Raw genomic sequence first — 12,884 nt, forward strand, 5'->3', positions numbered from 1 at the left:
ACATAGAGTCATATACCTTGTTTTCCCTGCAAAAATGAGATCACTTCACTTTTGTCAGTTAAAGGGATATTAAAAAATGTAAAAAACAATATATTAGGACAGTTTTTTCACTGGGGACAAACCATAAACAAAAAAACAAAAAAAGATGCTCTTTGTACACCAAATTGCTCAAATTCTGTAAGTGATACTGAATCATATGTACAAATAAATATATATATAAAAAAAACATAACATCTGCAATTTATGTAAAATATTTTCTCTGGTATGTTAGTAATGTTACTATGTACTGTACAAATAATTTTTTTATGTACTTATGACACTGAATAATAATAATAATAATAATAATAATAATAATAATAATAATAAATCTTCACAGTTACCAAAAAATATTTGTTACAAAAAAACAAAAAACAAAAATGCACACAGCAACACCACCATCATGACATCAGCGACATCATGACCAATCAGCGCTTGAGCTGTGCAGCACTTACTCAAGGCCGTGTAACGAAGCTGGCATTGTGCGTGCAGAAAAAAACCCCAAAATATGAGAGGACAAAAAATAACAACAACAACAAAAGAATAAAAAAACAATTGTCAAAAAAAAAAAAAAATAAAATAAAATAATAATAAATAAATCCATCCATCTTCTATAGCTGCTTGTCCTATGTAGGGTTCCGAGAAGTGCTAGAGCCTATCCCAGTTGTCTCAGGCCGAAGGCTGGGAAACACCCTGGACAGGTGGCCAGTCCATCACAGGGAAAACACACAGACATACACAGTCACACCCTCACTCACACCTATGGGAAATTTACAGTCTCCATTTCACTTAACCTGCATGTTTTTGAATTGTGGGGGGAAACCAGAGCACCTGGAGGAAACCCATGTGAACATGAGTAGAACATGCAAACTCCAAACAGAAATGCCGTGGGTGAGCCACGACTTAAACATGGGACCTTCTTGTTGTGAGGCAACAGTGCTACCCACTGACCCACCGTGCAGCCCCTTAATAAATAAATTAATTTTACAAAAGCTTAACTGGATGGAAAGTGTTACTGAAAAAAAAAAAAAACAACAACAATATATTGATTACCAGTTAAAACAGTATTCCCAAGAAAACTTTTTTAAATGTTATATATATATATATATATATATATATATATATATATATATATATAATAAAAACACTGAAGAAAAGCTTATATATATATATATATATATATATATATATATATATATATATATATATATATATATATATATATATATATATATCACCCAAGGACATTGCAACATTCGCAATGGCAGCATCTGCTCGAAACAAAGTATTGAAAATATGTAAAATTCCCCTGTGTTCTCTTAAGTTAGTTAAAGTGATGAAATAAAATAACTAATATAATTTCCCATCATTACAGGAGATTATATAGTCATTACTAATATAATGACCCATTTTATGATGTGTGCTTTAATGTCATAAATCAATCCCCTCTCATTTTGTCATCTCTAGACATGTACATATTTACTCTTGCACATCTCACTCTCATGCAGGATATCTGCAGCACTTAAAAGCTTAAATGCATCTAATGCAATACATTCATGTGTAAATATGTGCTGGGTGTTAATTAGCTAGCAGGTATGCGCTGACCAACTCGTGTCACAACCTATCATCAAGCTGCCACTCGCCCACGTCTAAACTTACCATGCCACCAATTAGTCTGAATCAACTGAAGGCTGTACTTCCTGCGTGTAATCTATTCTCATCTGTGAAAAGGGCATCGGGTCATGTTAATAAGGAGCTCTGCAAACAGGGTGTGCTAAACTCGTCAATCTCTGAGAGCCAATGATTTTAAAACAGCTTATAAAATAAAATAGAATATCAGCACTATGACGTGTGGCACGGCCGCTTGATCAAGCTGCTATTATGAGTTACTGTAAAAATGCAACCTCATTGGCAGAATCCAGCAAAGTGGTGAAGGTGTCTGCGTGTTTGTCTTTTCTGGCGCACATGTGGTTTTGGCATCTTAAACTAGTTTGTTTTAGTTAAGACCGAATCTGACTCCATTAAAAACTGACTGCAATTATATTAGACCTCGAATTTAGTTTGAGATTCCAGTTATTATTGATCATCAGTTAGGGTCATGCTGGCCATGTACATGGATCCCACGGTCACAAACTTGTCAGTCTGATCTTTAGCCAGAGGTAAACGACTAATTCTAAAAAGAATGATTACTACCGCAGCTTATCTATTTCTAATTAGTAGTTTTGCTTAGTTTCTATACATCTGTATACACTTAATTAATGTAATATTATCTCTAGACAGAGGTAAACGACTAATACTAGTTGGATAAGGCCGACCAACATACCATTACCCAAATAGTAGTTTTGTTTAGTTCTATAGTTTCCTATTACACTTCAGTAGAATTATATTAGCATTAAACAGGGGTCATGACTAGTGCTATCTTGACTGGTCAATCAATATTACATTGTGCCAGAAAGTACTTTCTTTAGACTTTACAGTCTATTACACTTAACTAAAGCCAAATGGTTAATCAGAAAGCTTAAGATCTCAGTTGATGCACTTCATGCTCCATCAAATACAGGGTCTTAGTATGTATTAACCCTGATCACAGATTTGTGGTAACAGGAATTTAACGTAATCTACTAAAGTCAGAATAGAATCAAGTTTAACAATTTATTAGTCAGGTAAATATGTATCAAGCCAATTACATAATTAATCAATTCAGAAATAATCAATACAAAACATCTAATGCTTAAAGATTAATCTTAAGAGTAACAGATGCATACCTGACTTCAGCAAAATATGTAGTGTAAGCACCACGTGGATTTCTGGCTACAGAAAATTTCAATGAAAAATATGTTACATTTTCTTAAATACCCAAACCAGAGAAAACATAAACAAAGGGAATTTGGAAGTGGCTAGGTTTGGAGGTCTTGGGGTCATACTTTTTCTGGAGGTACATGCACCCCCAAGCAGTGGCCAGAATTTGTCTACATTGTTAAAACTGTATTACCAGATATTATACTGTTGTGGGGATGAGACCATAGTACCAGTCACACTGAGACATTTTAAATGATACCAAACATGCCTAGTTACATAATTTGTATATATTAGATATGATATTTTGTAACAAACAGATCTTAGGTGAGTTTGAGGTGATTCTGAGCTGAAGGGGAATGAAGAAGGAGAAGGAGGAGGAGGAGGGGGGAGAGAATGGGACATTTGTGGAAGAGCAACAATGAGGAGTGAATTTGCAATCTTCGCTCAGTCAGGTGTGGTACCTCAGGAAGAGATGCTATTTGTGAGAAAGTTCATATGTTGATTTTCTCAGAGATCATACATTTGCTCTTTGCCTCCCTGGGGAGTTTTGTCCTTTGAATGCAAACACCTTGGCACCCTTCCTTACAGGGTTATGCCAGCAGGATTAGCAGGGTTCTCCTTGTCGTCGATTACACCTTACATTCAGTACATGGCCATCCTCACATGCAACGTTGGTTGATTACACAATTGCCATAAATTAATAATGAACATGATTGTGTTTTTACAATTTAAGTTTACATATGAATACACGTGATATAGAGGGGTTAAAATGGGGGGTTAAAAAATGGACCTTAATGAATTATGGAATGATTTTTCCTCCTGTGTAAAATATGTTCTGTTTCTCAGGCCCGGCTCGAGCTCTAAGAGGTAAGGTGGTCCATAGGACCCTCCGGGTGGGCCGAACAGCTGGAGGGGTGGGTGAAGGTGTAGTTTTCAAGGTGGGCCCCCCTGTGGAGTCCAGACTTTGTTGACCTAAGCTAATTCAGACAGATGGGACGCTAGTCAGCAAGTCCATGAAAGTGCATGAGTTATAAAAGTGTGCATTTAAGACAGAATTTTAAGACTTAAATCAAACTATGCATTTACATACATTATATTTGACTAATAGGTACAATTTGACAAATTATTATAAAAAAAATTAATATAAAAATATTGCAATTGATTAGGTAAAAGAACACACTTCAAACTCACTCTTGAATATTTGTTTTTATTAATTCTAAACAAAACACTGGCAATAAAGCATTACAACATTGGATCATGAACCTCAAATGGAAGTCAGATGTACATAAGTTGAACACGTGTCTCACAAACAGTTGTAGATATATATCTGCAGTTAGCAAGCTAGCTTTGAAAGCATAGAGCCCGCCCTCGCTTCAGAGGTGTCTCCAAAGCCACACCTCCTCTATCACACATAATTCGTAAAGGTACACAAACTACATGATCTAAATACTTCATTACATTAATAAAATATATCCAAAAAAAAACAAAAAAATTTCAGACACTTTGAGTCCCGCAAGTTGCCTCCAGTGTGGAAATACAACGCCAATGTTAATTCTGCTTTTAGCATGCTCTTGATCCAGACGTTTTTTCGTTGTAGAAGTTTCTAACACAGTCCTCCTTTTCTTGTTTCCTTTTACTGGTGGTCCAGGAGGAACATAAGGTAGCTGTGGTTTGCCTTCCATTCTCACACCGCTCGGCACAGTGTCAAGGAACCCACGCTGATGATGTGTGATTGCGAGAACAAGTTTTATATACAGTTGTGCTCAAAGGTTTGCATACCCTGGCAGAAATTGTGAAATTTTGGCATTGATTTTGAAAATATGACTGATCATGCAAAAAACTGTCTTTTATTTAAGGATAGTGATCATATGAAGCCATTTATTATCACATAGTTCTTTGGCTCCTTTTTAAATCATAATGATAACCAAAATCACCCAAATGGCCCTGATCAAAAGTTTACATACCCTTGAATGTTTGGCCTTGTTACAGACACACAAGGTGACACACACAGGTTTAAATGGCAATTAAAGGTTAATTTCCCACACCTGTGGCTTTTTAAATTGCAATTAGTGTCTGTGTATGAATAGTTAATGAGTTTGTTAGCTCTAACATGGATGCACTGAGCAGGCTAGATACTGAGCCGTGGGGAGCAGAAAAGAACTGTCAAAAGACCTGCGTAACAAGGTAATGGAACTTTATAAAGATGGAAAAGGATATAAAAAGATATCCAAAGCCTTGAAAATGCCAGTTAGTACTGTTCAATCACTTATTAAGAAGTGGAAAATTCGGGCATCTCTTGATACCAACCCAAAGTCAGGTAGACCAAGAAAGATTTCAGCCACAACTGCCAGAAAAATTGTTCAGGATACAAAGAAAAAACCCACAGGTAACCTCAGGAGAAATACAGGCTGCTCTGGAAAAAGACGGTGTGGTTGTTTCAAGGAGCACAATACGACGATACTTGAACAAAAATGAGCTGCATGTCCGAGTGGCCAGAAAGAAGCCTTTACTGTGCCAATGCCACAAAAAAAGCCCGGTTACAATATGCCCGACAACACCTTGACACGCCTCACAGCTTCTGGCACACTGTAATTTGGAATGATGAGACCAAAATAGAGCTTTATGGTCACAATTATAAGCGCTATGTTTCAAGGGGTCAACAAGGCCTATAGTGAAAAGAATACCATCCCCACTGTGAAACATGATGGTGGCTCACTGATGTTTTGGGGGCGGTGTGAGCTATAAAGGCATGGGGAATCTTGTGAAAATTGATGGCAAGATGAATGCAGCATGTTATCAGAAATTACTGGCAGACAATTTGCATTCTTCTGCACGAAAGCTGCGCATGGGATGCTCTTGGACTTTCCAGCACGACAATGACCCTAAGCACAAGGCCAAGTTGACCCTCCAGTGGTTACAGCAAAAAAAGGTGAAAGATCTGGAGTGGCCATCATAGTCTCCTGACCTTAATATTATTGAGCCACTCTGGGGAGATCTCAAACGTGCAGTTCATGCAAGACGACCAAAGACTTTGCATGACCTGAAGGCATTTTGCCAAAACAAATGGGCAGCTATACCACTTGCAAGAATTTGGGGCCTCATAGACAACTATTACAAAAGACTGCACGCTGTCATTGATGATAAAGGGGGCAATACACAGTATTAAGAACTAAGGGTATGCAGACTATTGAACAGGGGTCATTTCATTTTTTTCTTTGTTGCCATTTTTTGTTTTATGATTGTGCCATTCTGTTATAACCTACAGTTGAATATGAATCCCGTAAGAAATAAAAGAATTGTATTTTGCCTGCTCACTCATGTTTTCTTTAAAAATGGTATATATATTACCAATTCTCCAAGAGTATGCAAACTTTTGAGCACAACTGTATAATAATAATATATAATAAAAGGACATTAATAATGTAAGGTTCATGTACTAGTCTTTGAATTTGCAGGAAGGCCAGTTTACCATTTGCACAGCGTACAGTCCACTGCTGACGCTAAAAACTACTGTTGTTTGATCTCTAGTCAGAAGTAGGTGATATTTAAGGTTGCCAACAGTTCACCACATGAATATGGGACACTTGAGCACTTTGCTGCTTCAACATGGGGTGTTTCGCCATCCGACAAGATGTTTTCGATGCAAAACACCTGACATCCCAGCTAATACTGTACAGTTGGCAACCCTAATGGTGTTAGAGGGATGGACATTCTCATTCCATACAGCATTTGATTTACCAAAATGAGTGAATGAAGTGGGATTGATCAATGTATTTGGTCTATTTTCCCAAACAATAACTGTAGATTTAAAATGCAAAGCTGACATGAACTAAAAGCCGTCTTCTTCTCTTCTCACCCTGCAGGTCTCCTGAGAATGGAGCAAGAATGAGCAGCGAGCGGTCGACAGTGAAGCATGAACTGGAGACTCATTGAAGTCACTTACTTCCTGCTTATATGGGAACATATAACAGTTCAGTCTTCCCGCAAAGAGCCCTCGGCCAATGAGCAGCATGTTACTAGGCAGTTTGATTGGCTCATCTCTGACCGTGGGCCTTTCCACCACTCGAAGGGGTATCTCTCCTTCATGGAACGATTCCGACAAGGATTTACCACCCGATATAAAATCTATAGGTGAGTGCAAAGAATTTCCATACTTATTTGCTCTGGTTCTCCGCTGCTTTTGCTTCAGGATCCAGATTAGTTTTTTTTTAGATTATCCAGCTTCTACCAAGTGACAGATGAATCTGTACAAAAATAGTGTTTTACTGGACGTTCAGCCTCTGATTTCAACTACAAAAGACGTGATGGGAAGTGTTTCCTACTCCCTTTTAAAAGTTATTTTTTGATGCAATAAATATACATTATTATTTTTTTAGTTGCATTTTATTATTTGAATTTGACAGTGTATTCCCTGCTAACACACAACATTCCAGTTACGTAATTTTTTGTCCTTTTTGGTAATGTCATGACTTACTAACAGGCAATGTAACTGCAACTTCACAGGCCCGGAATTTCATTACCATAATATGTCCAATTCACAACGTCGTCTTTACGTCCTCTTACTGTTGCAATCTTACCCAGAATGGTCCAGTTACATAATATATACTACATGGAATATTTTGGTAATTCCATCAGTAGTGGATTTAACCCCCACACAAACCACGCAATTGCCCCGATAGGAAAGCTTGAGGGGTGACATGATGTTCTGGGTATATGTGCGAATACGCTGTTGTCAGCGCTCTCGGAGTGGTTCACGTTAGAGTTCTGCCGGGTTCAGGTCAGTTTTTCAATTAGGACTTTGGGTTTGTAATTTATGAAAAAAATATACAGATATTCCGAACTTGTTTCGCCCATGAGTTAGGAGCCGTTCAAACTGAACGCGTTTATGCGTGCATATGCTCTGTTTTTCCATTGTTTTCCTTTGTAAACATGCACTGGATGAACGTCCTTGACTCCTGCACCATGTCTCGCTGTTTCTTCAGTTTCTCATGCAGGACTGGCACATTTTTAGACACTGTGTCAAGTTAAAAATAACATCAGGTCTCAAAAACGCACATCGAGACACCTGCGTTCTGTTTCATTCTTTGCACTGTCTAGATTGTTTTTAGTGCTGGTATCACAAAGATTTAACATTCTGAATAAATTCAGGTTGCAAAGAGGTGACTTTTGCAATGTTTAACATTATCATTTAGCATCAAGCAAAGTTTAAGCATTTGATAAATGCCAATGTTTTTTTCCTCTGCTATGTGTGCTGAGGGGCTAGTTAAATAGGGGTGGAATATTTGGGTAATTCCATGATTTATTGGCAACGTAACCGCAACGTCATAGGTCCGTAATATAATTACCACTTCACCTTCCAATTCCAATTCCACTTTTTTAAATTCTCCTATGCGATCCAAAAAAAAAAAAAAAAAAAAAAAGAAAAATCTAGTCACAACACAGGAAAATTGCATTTCTATGACAGATTTGTTTTGTAGCAGTTTAATAATTGTAATCATTCAAGTTCAATACAATGTATTTTGATGATTGAGAGGACATGAATTCTTACAAAATGTGTCATTATAAATCAAAATGTTTACATACTAATTAGTATTTCATGCATCATTTGCTTTTGTATCTGTTCTCCAGTCGCAACATATAAACCTCTCTCACAAATCTCTCTTAGGATAGAATGTGTTGCTTTTTTAAAACATATTTAACATGATACGCATAAACAATTATCTGTTAATATAGTGATGGATGGGAAATACACAATACATACTGTAATATAACAGCATGCGCCTCCACCTGAACTCTTGCAAGCGCATCATCTGAACTGAGCACGTGCACAACGGAACTGCATCTGACAGGATCGTTGTTTTTCTGAGGTAAGACACTTTTTATTTCACAACACAATATAAAAATGTCTTAAGTTATGAAAATAACACTAGAATATTTCTATATTTACACAAAGCCTGACATAATCTCGTCTGACAGCAGATAAGCAGCCTTGTCTGACAGGAGAGTTCATTTTTCTGAGGTAAAACACTTAATACTTCACAACAAATAAATGACTTTTATAAAAAAAATACTGAAATAGTGTGTGTGTAAAGGTTCCTTGCACTTTGGAAAGACGCTAAATAAATAAAACCTGTTTTTTACCATTATATAGTACTTTTAGCAATCCATCCATCCATCTATCCATAAATCTATCTATCTGTCTGTCATCAGTCTTTCTTTTCTATCTATCTATCTATCTATCTATCTATCTATCTATCTATCTATCTATCTATCTGTCTGTCTGTCTGTCATCAATCTTTCTTTTCTATCTATCTATCTATCTATCTATCTATCTATCTATCTATCTATCATCAGTCTTTCTTTTCTATCTATCTATCTATCTATCTATCTATCTATCTATCTATCTATCTATCTGTCTATCTATCTATCTATCATCATCCATCCATCATCATCATCATTATCCATCTATCCATCCATCCATCCATCTATATATATTCAGTTTTAATTGTTTTTATTTTTTTATTTTTGCTAACTGATTAATTTTACATTTTTGCTATAATTTAATAGAATTATTTGTTGAAAAAAAATATTTAGATCTTCTGAAGATTATATTGTAATGAAGTCATTAACCATTTTTATATATCCTTACAATTGCTTTAAATTAAATTAACAAATGTAATTCAAGGCATTAGGTGTTAAGATGCTCTCTTTAGGCTTGTAATTTCATTACCATTCTGTGGCAGTAGGTCTCAGTTTCTTTTATTGTTGCATATTTTCTCTATTCACTGTCAAAATAAATGAAGTGCATTAATTTAGAGTCTACCATCGTTATTCACACACGTAACTATGTAAATAGCCTGTAAATTAATGTTGGGCAAATGAGGACATAAATTAGGTTAGAATATTGCATGTCTGCCCATAGAATAATTATTAAAAGCAAAAATTACCAACTGGTTACCAACAAACAACTATTCATCCTCGACGTTGCCATAACGTTGTCATGACGGACTGACACAGTTCCAAAGTTACGTTATGGCTACAAATCCAGGAATTTCACTTTTCTGGTTGTCACAACGCAATCAGTTACGAAAGTTTGGTCATCAAATTACATTGCAGTTATGTAATGGGGTTGTTTAGGCTGGTATGATTTGAATGTCCTGTTGTTTAAGTTTGCTTGGCCTTTCTCATGAAATATCTTGGTTTTCTACAAATATCTAAAGTTTCTCTTTTGAAATCCGTGCAGAATTGTCATCGGTTCTCCTAAAATTGAGTGAAGAATTAAAAAGTTCCCCTCAGTGTGAACCTGTTTTATCTTATGGAGGTGTGAAAGTTCAAAGCTTCCTGAGTCTTCATCATACCCATTCAGAGAGGAACACTCATACAATCTGATCAGTACCTCATTTATTGTATGTGCAGAGTTCCCACGGTATATATATATATATATATATATATATATATATATATTGTTTGTACAGTATATATAATTTAATTATCTTCCCTGAGGTCCACTTATAATGTCAGTAGAAATGTTTAGTTTCAAGTTTTTTTTTTTTTGTTTTTTTTTTTCATAATTTAATAATATATGATCATTTTCCACCCTGTCTCTGACCCTCTGTCTGAAACGCTCAGTTTTAAGCTATTTGGCCCTTTAAGGCTTCAATGTAAATGCCCACTGTTATGATTGGCAAACATTGTGCAGTCCCTCCAATACAGCCATATTTAAAATTATATCGGAATAAAATGAACAACAACCTCCACAACATTATAAAACAAAATTTCAGAGATTACACATAACATACACCTAATACATTGCATCAGAAAACATTAAACTGTTTACTCAAGCACATTCACTCTGCACCTTAACTATAAAACAGGCATGACATTTGAAAAATTTGTGAATGAAACTGTTTATTTGCGGGTTTGTGTTGAGTCCAACAGAGTTTTTAACTGCCCCATCATAATAATGCTTAAAAACGCTGGTCTTCACATCTCACATCTTCCATGTTTGTTTACACACAGAACTGCATGTATTTCTCCCAGTCAGCTCTGGCAGCAGTACTTGTACCACTCTTAAAACACGCCACACATCACCAGAAGCGCATCAGAACAATCAAAGGCATCCATATAGTGCATGTTTACAGAAGAATAACTAATTAAAAATTGCACAGATGGGTGCAAAAATGGTCTAGGACGCCTTCAAGAAAGCAAAAAACAGCGCAGCTGGTCTAACTTGACACTGAGTCTTTTAAAAGAGGTGCGATATGCATGGCAACGGTCAAAGCCGTTCGTCTAGTGCATGTTTATGAAGAAAAACATTTAAATCCAGATAGGCACATGAAGGTGTCCCATGTATGTCCCCTCAAAAGTGTGGATGAATCTCTTATGACAGATTCACTTCTCTCTCCTCTTCACATGTGACTGACTGTAAACACCAGAGGGTGGGGCCAAGGGTGCAATGACGAAAAATAGGCATTGATGTCTTGCTGAAGAGGCAGTCATATGCAGATGTATTTGGTCCTTGTGACATCACAAGTTCCACAAATTCCAAACGTCCATTTCCACAGCCTGGTTTAAATAAATGCTCTTTTTCTATTAAGGAGGACGTTTTCAGTTCTAAAACGTACAATATGTTTTTATAGCAAAGATCAAGGACAATTTTATTCCTTGTGTCATGACCCCTTTAAAATAAACTTAGTAAACTTGAGGGGAACTGAGTTTTAACATCCACTAAAAATCTCCTAGACACCAGTTGATTCAGAGTAATTCACCAAAAATCACAAGTTAGTTCTAAAAAATAATAAATAAACGAGAAAATAGATGACACTTGCTTTGATATTTTGGATCTATAGTGTTGATGGCATACATAGTGAACCAGTTGCCACAGTAGACACAAAGGCTTATGTGTTATAAACTGTAAGTAACTACAGCGTCATTATTTTGTGTTTATCAGCTTCAAGAGAGCAGAAATTAGTGGCTCTTGTCATCAGCATCATAATACCGCCATATATTAATGGCTAGAGTCATTAAATTAATCCCTCATGCTCTACAAGAAGGCTTTTCTCTATTGTGTAGTACTTCTTAGATCTTATCTGCCGGTCTCATTATCATGTCAGACTAAGAAGTAACATTCATTTTAATTTATCAAATAATTTGAAAATATTATGTATTCTGGCTTTTATGGCATGCTCTTGAATTCAGTGGTTGTATCACTCTGCATCTGTATCAAGCTATCATGCTAGTACAATTCAATCTCTACCAGACAGCAATTATACAACATATCCTATCCATATGCTTGAGATGGTGCATATGGTAATGCACATTGCATGTATTCCAACCGGCATCTGAGGACAGCATTACTTCTCACATCACAATCAGCCTTCCTTTTTTCAAGAATACTGCCAGTTGGCGTGCAGTGACTTTAAAAATAAGCTTTCAAGATAATAACATAAAAAGCTGGAGTAGAGGACACATACAATAGGTCTCTATATCTGCACGGCATTAAAGGATAAAATGGTGTAGGGGCATGTGGTGCTCTAATGGTCTTAAGATCTGCACTGAAAAGAGAGAGAGACAGAGAGAGAGAGTTATACTTTCACCTTGCATGAGGTCACTGATGCGGCAGTGCAGGCCCGACTTTGACGTGTGGAACTTTCAGTTTAGTTTGTTGTAAAATTTAAGACATATGTCATACTGCAAAATATATATATATATATATATATATATATATATATATATATATATATATATATATATATTCAATACCTTTGTCTTGTATTCCAGTAAAATAAATAAATAAATAAAATATCTAAACATCCAAGCTGAGGTGAAAAAACATGACATTAAATCTTGTTTTTAAAGAAATCTGAAGCGTAATCAAAAATTTTGTGAGATTTATGCTTAAAAAATCTCTCAATGAGGTGAGAAAAATTTGCTGTTTTTTTTATTTTTTTTTTTATTTTTTTTACATTGAATTACATTTTATTTCCCCTTCTGTTACTCACTCGACGTTGTGTCGGTGTAGTGACACAAGGGGAACACCTCCAATCTTT

At 36.0% G+C, this 12,884-nt stretch overlaps 1 protein-coding gene across 1 annotated transcript in view; it reads left to right on the top strand.

The window, feature by feature from the left end:
* Window positions 1-12,884, top strand: part of LOC127435620 (BMP/retinoic acid-inducible neural-specific protein 1-like) — a 227,397-nt gene that overhangs the window by 59,723 nt on the left and 154,790 nt on the right. The window contains exon 2 of the mRNA XM_051689218.1: window positions 6,699-6,966. Within this exon, the coding sequence (XP_051545178.1) occupies window positions 6,749-6,966 (218 nt within the window). The 5' untranslated portion in view covers window positions 6,699-6,748. The remainder of the gene's footprint in view (window positions 1-6,698; window positions 6,967-12,884) is intronic.

Source organism: Myxocyprinus asiaticus, chromosome 4, assembly GCF_019703515.2.
Source record: "Myxocyprinus asiaticus isolate MX2 ecotype Aquarium Trade chromosome 4, UBuf_Myxa_2, whole genome shotgun sequence".
NCBI classification, from domain to species: domain Eukaryota; kingdom Metazoa; phylum Chordata; class Actinopteri; order Cypriniformes; family Catostomidae; genus Myxocyprinus; species Myxocyprinus asiaticus.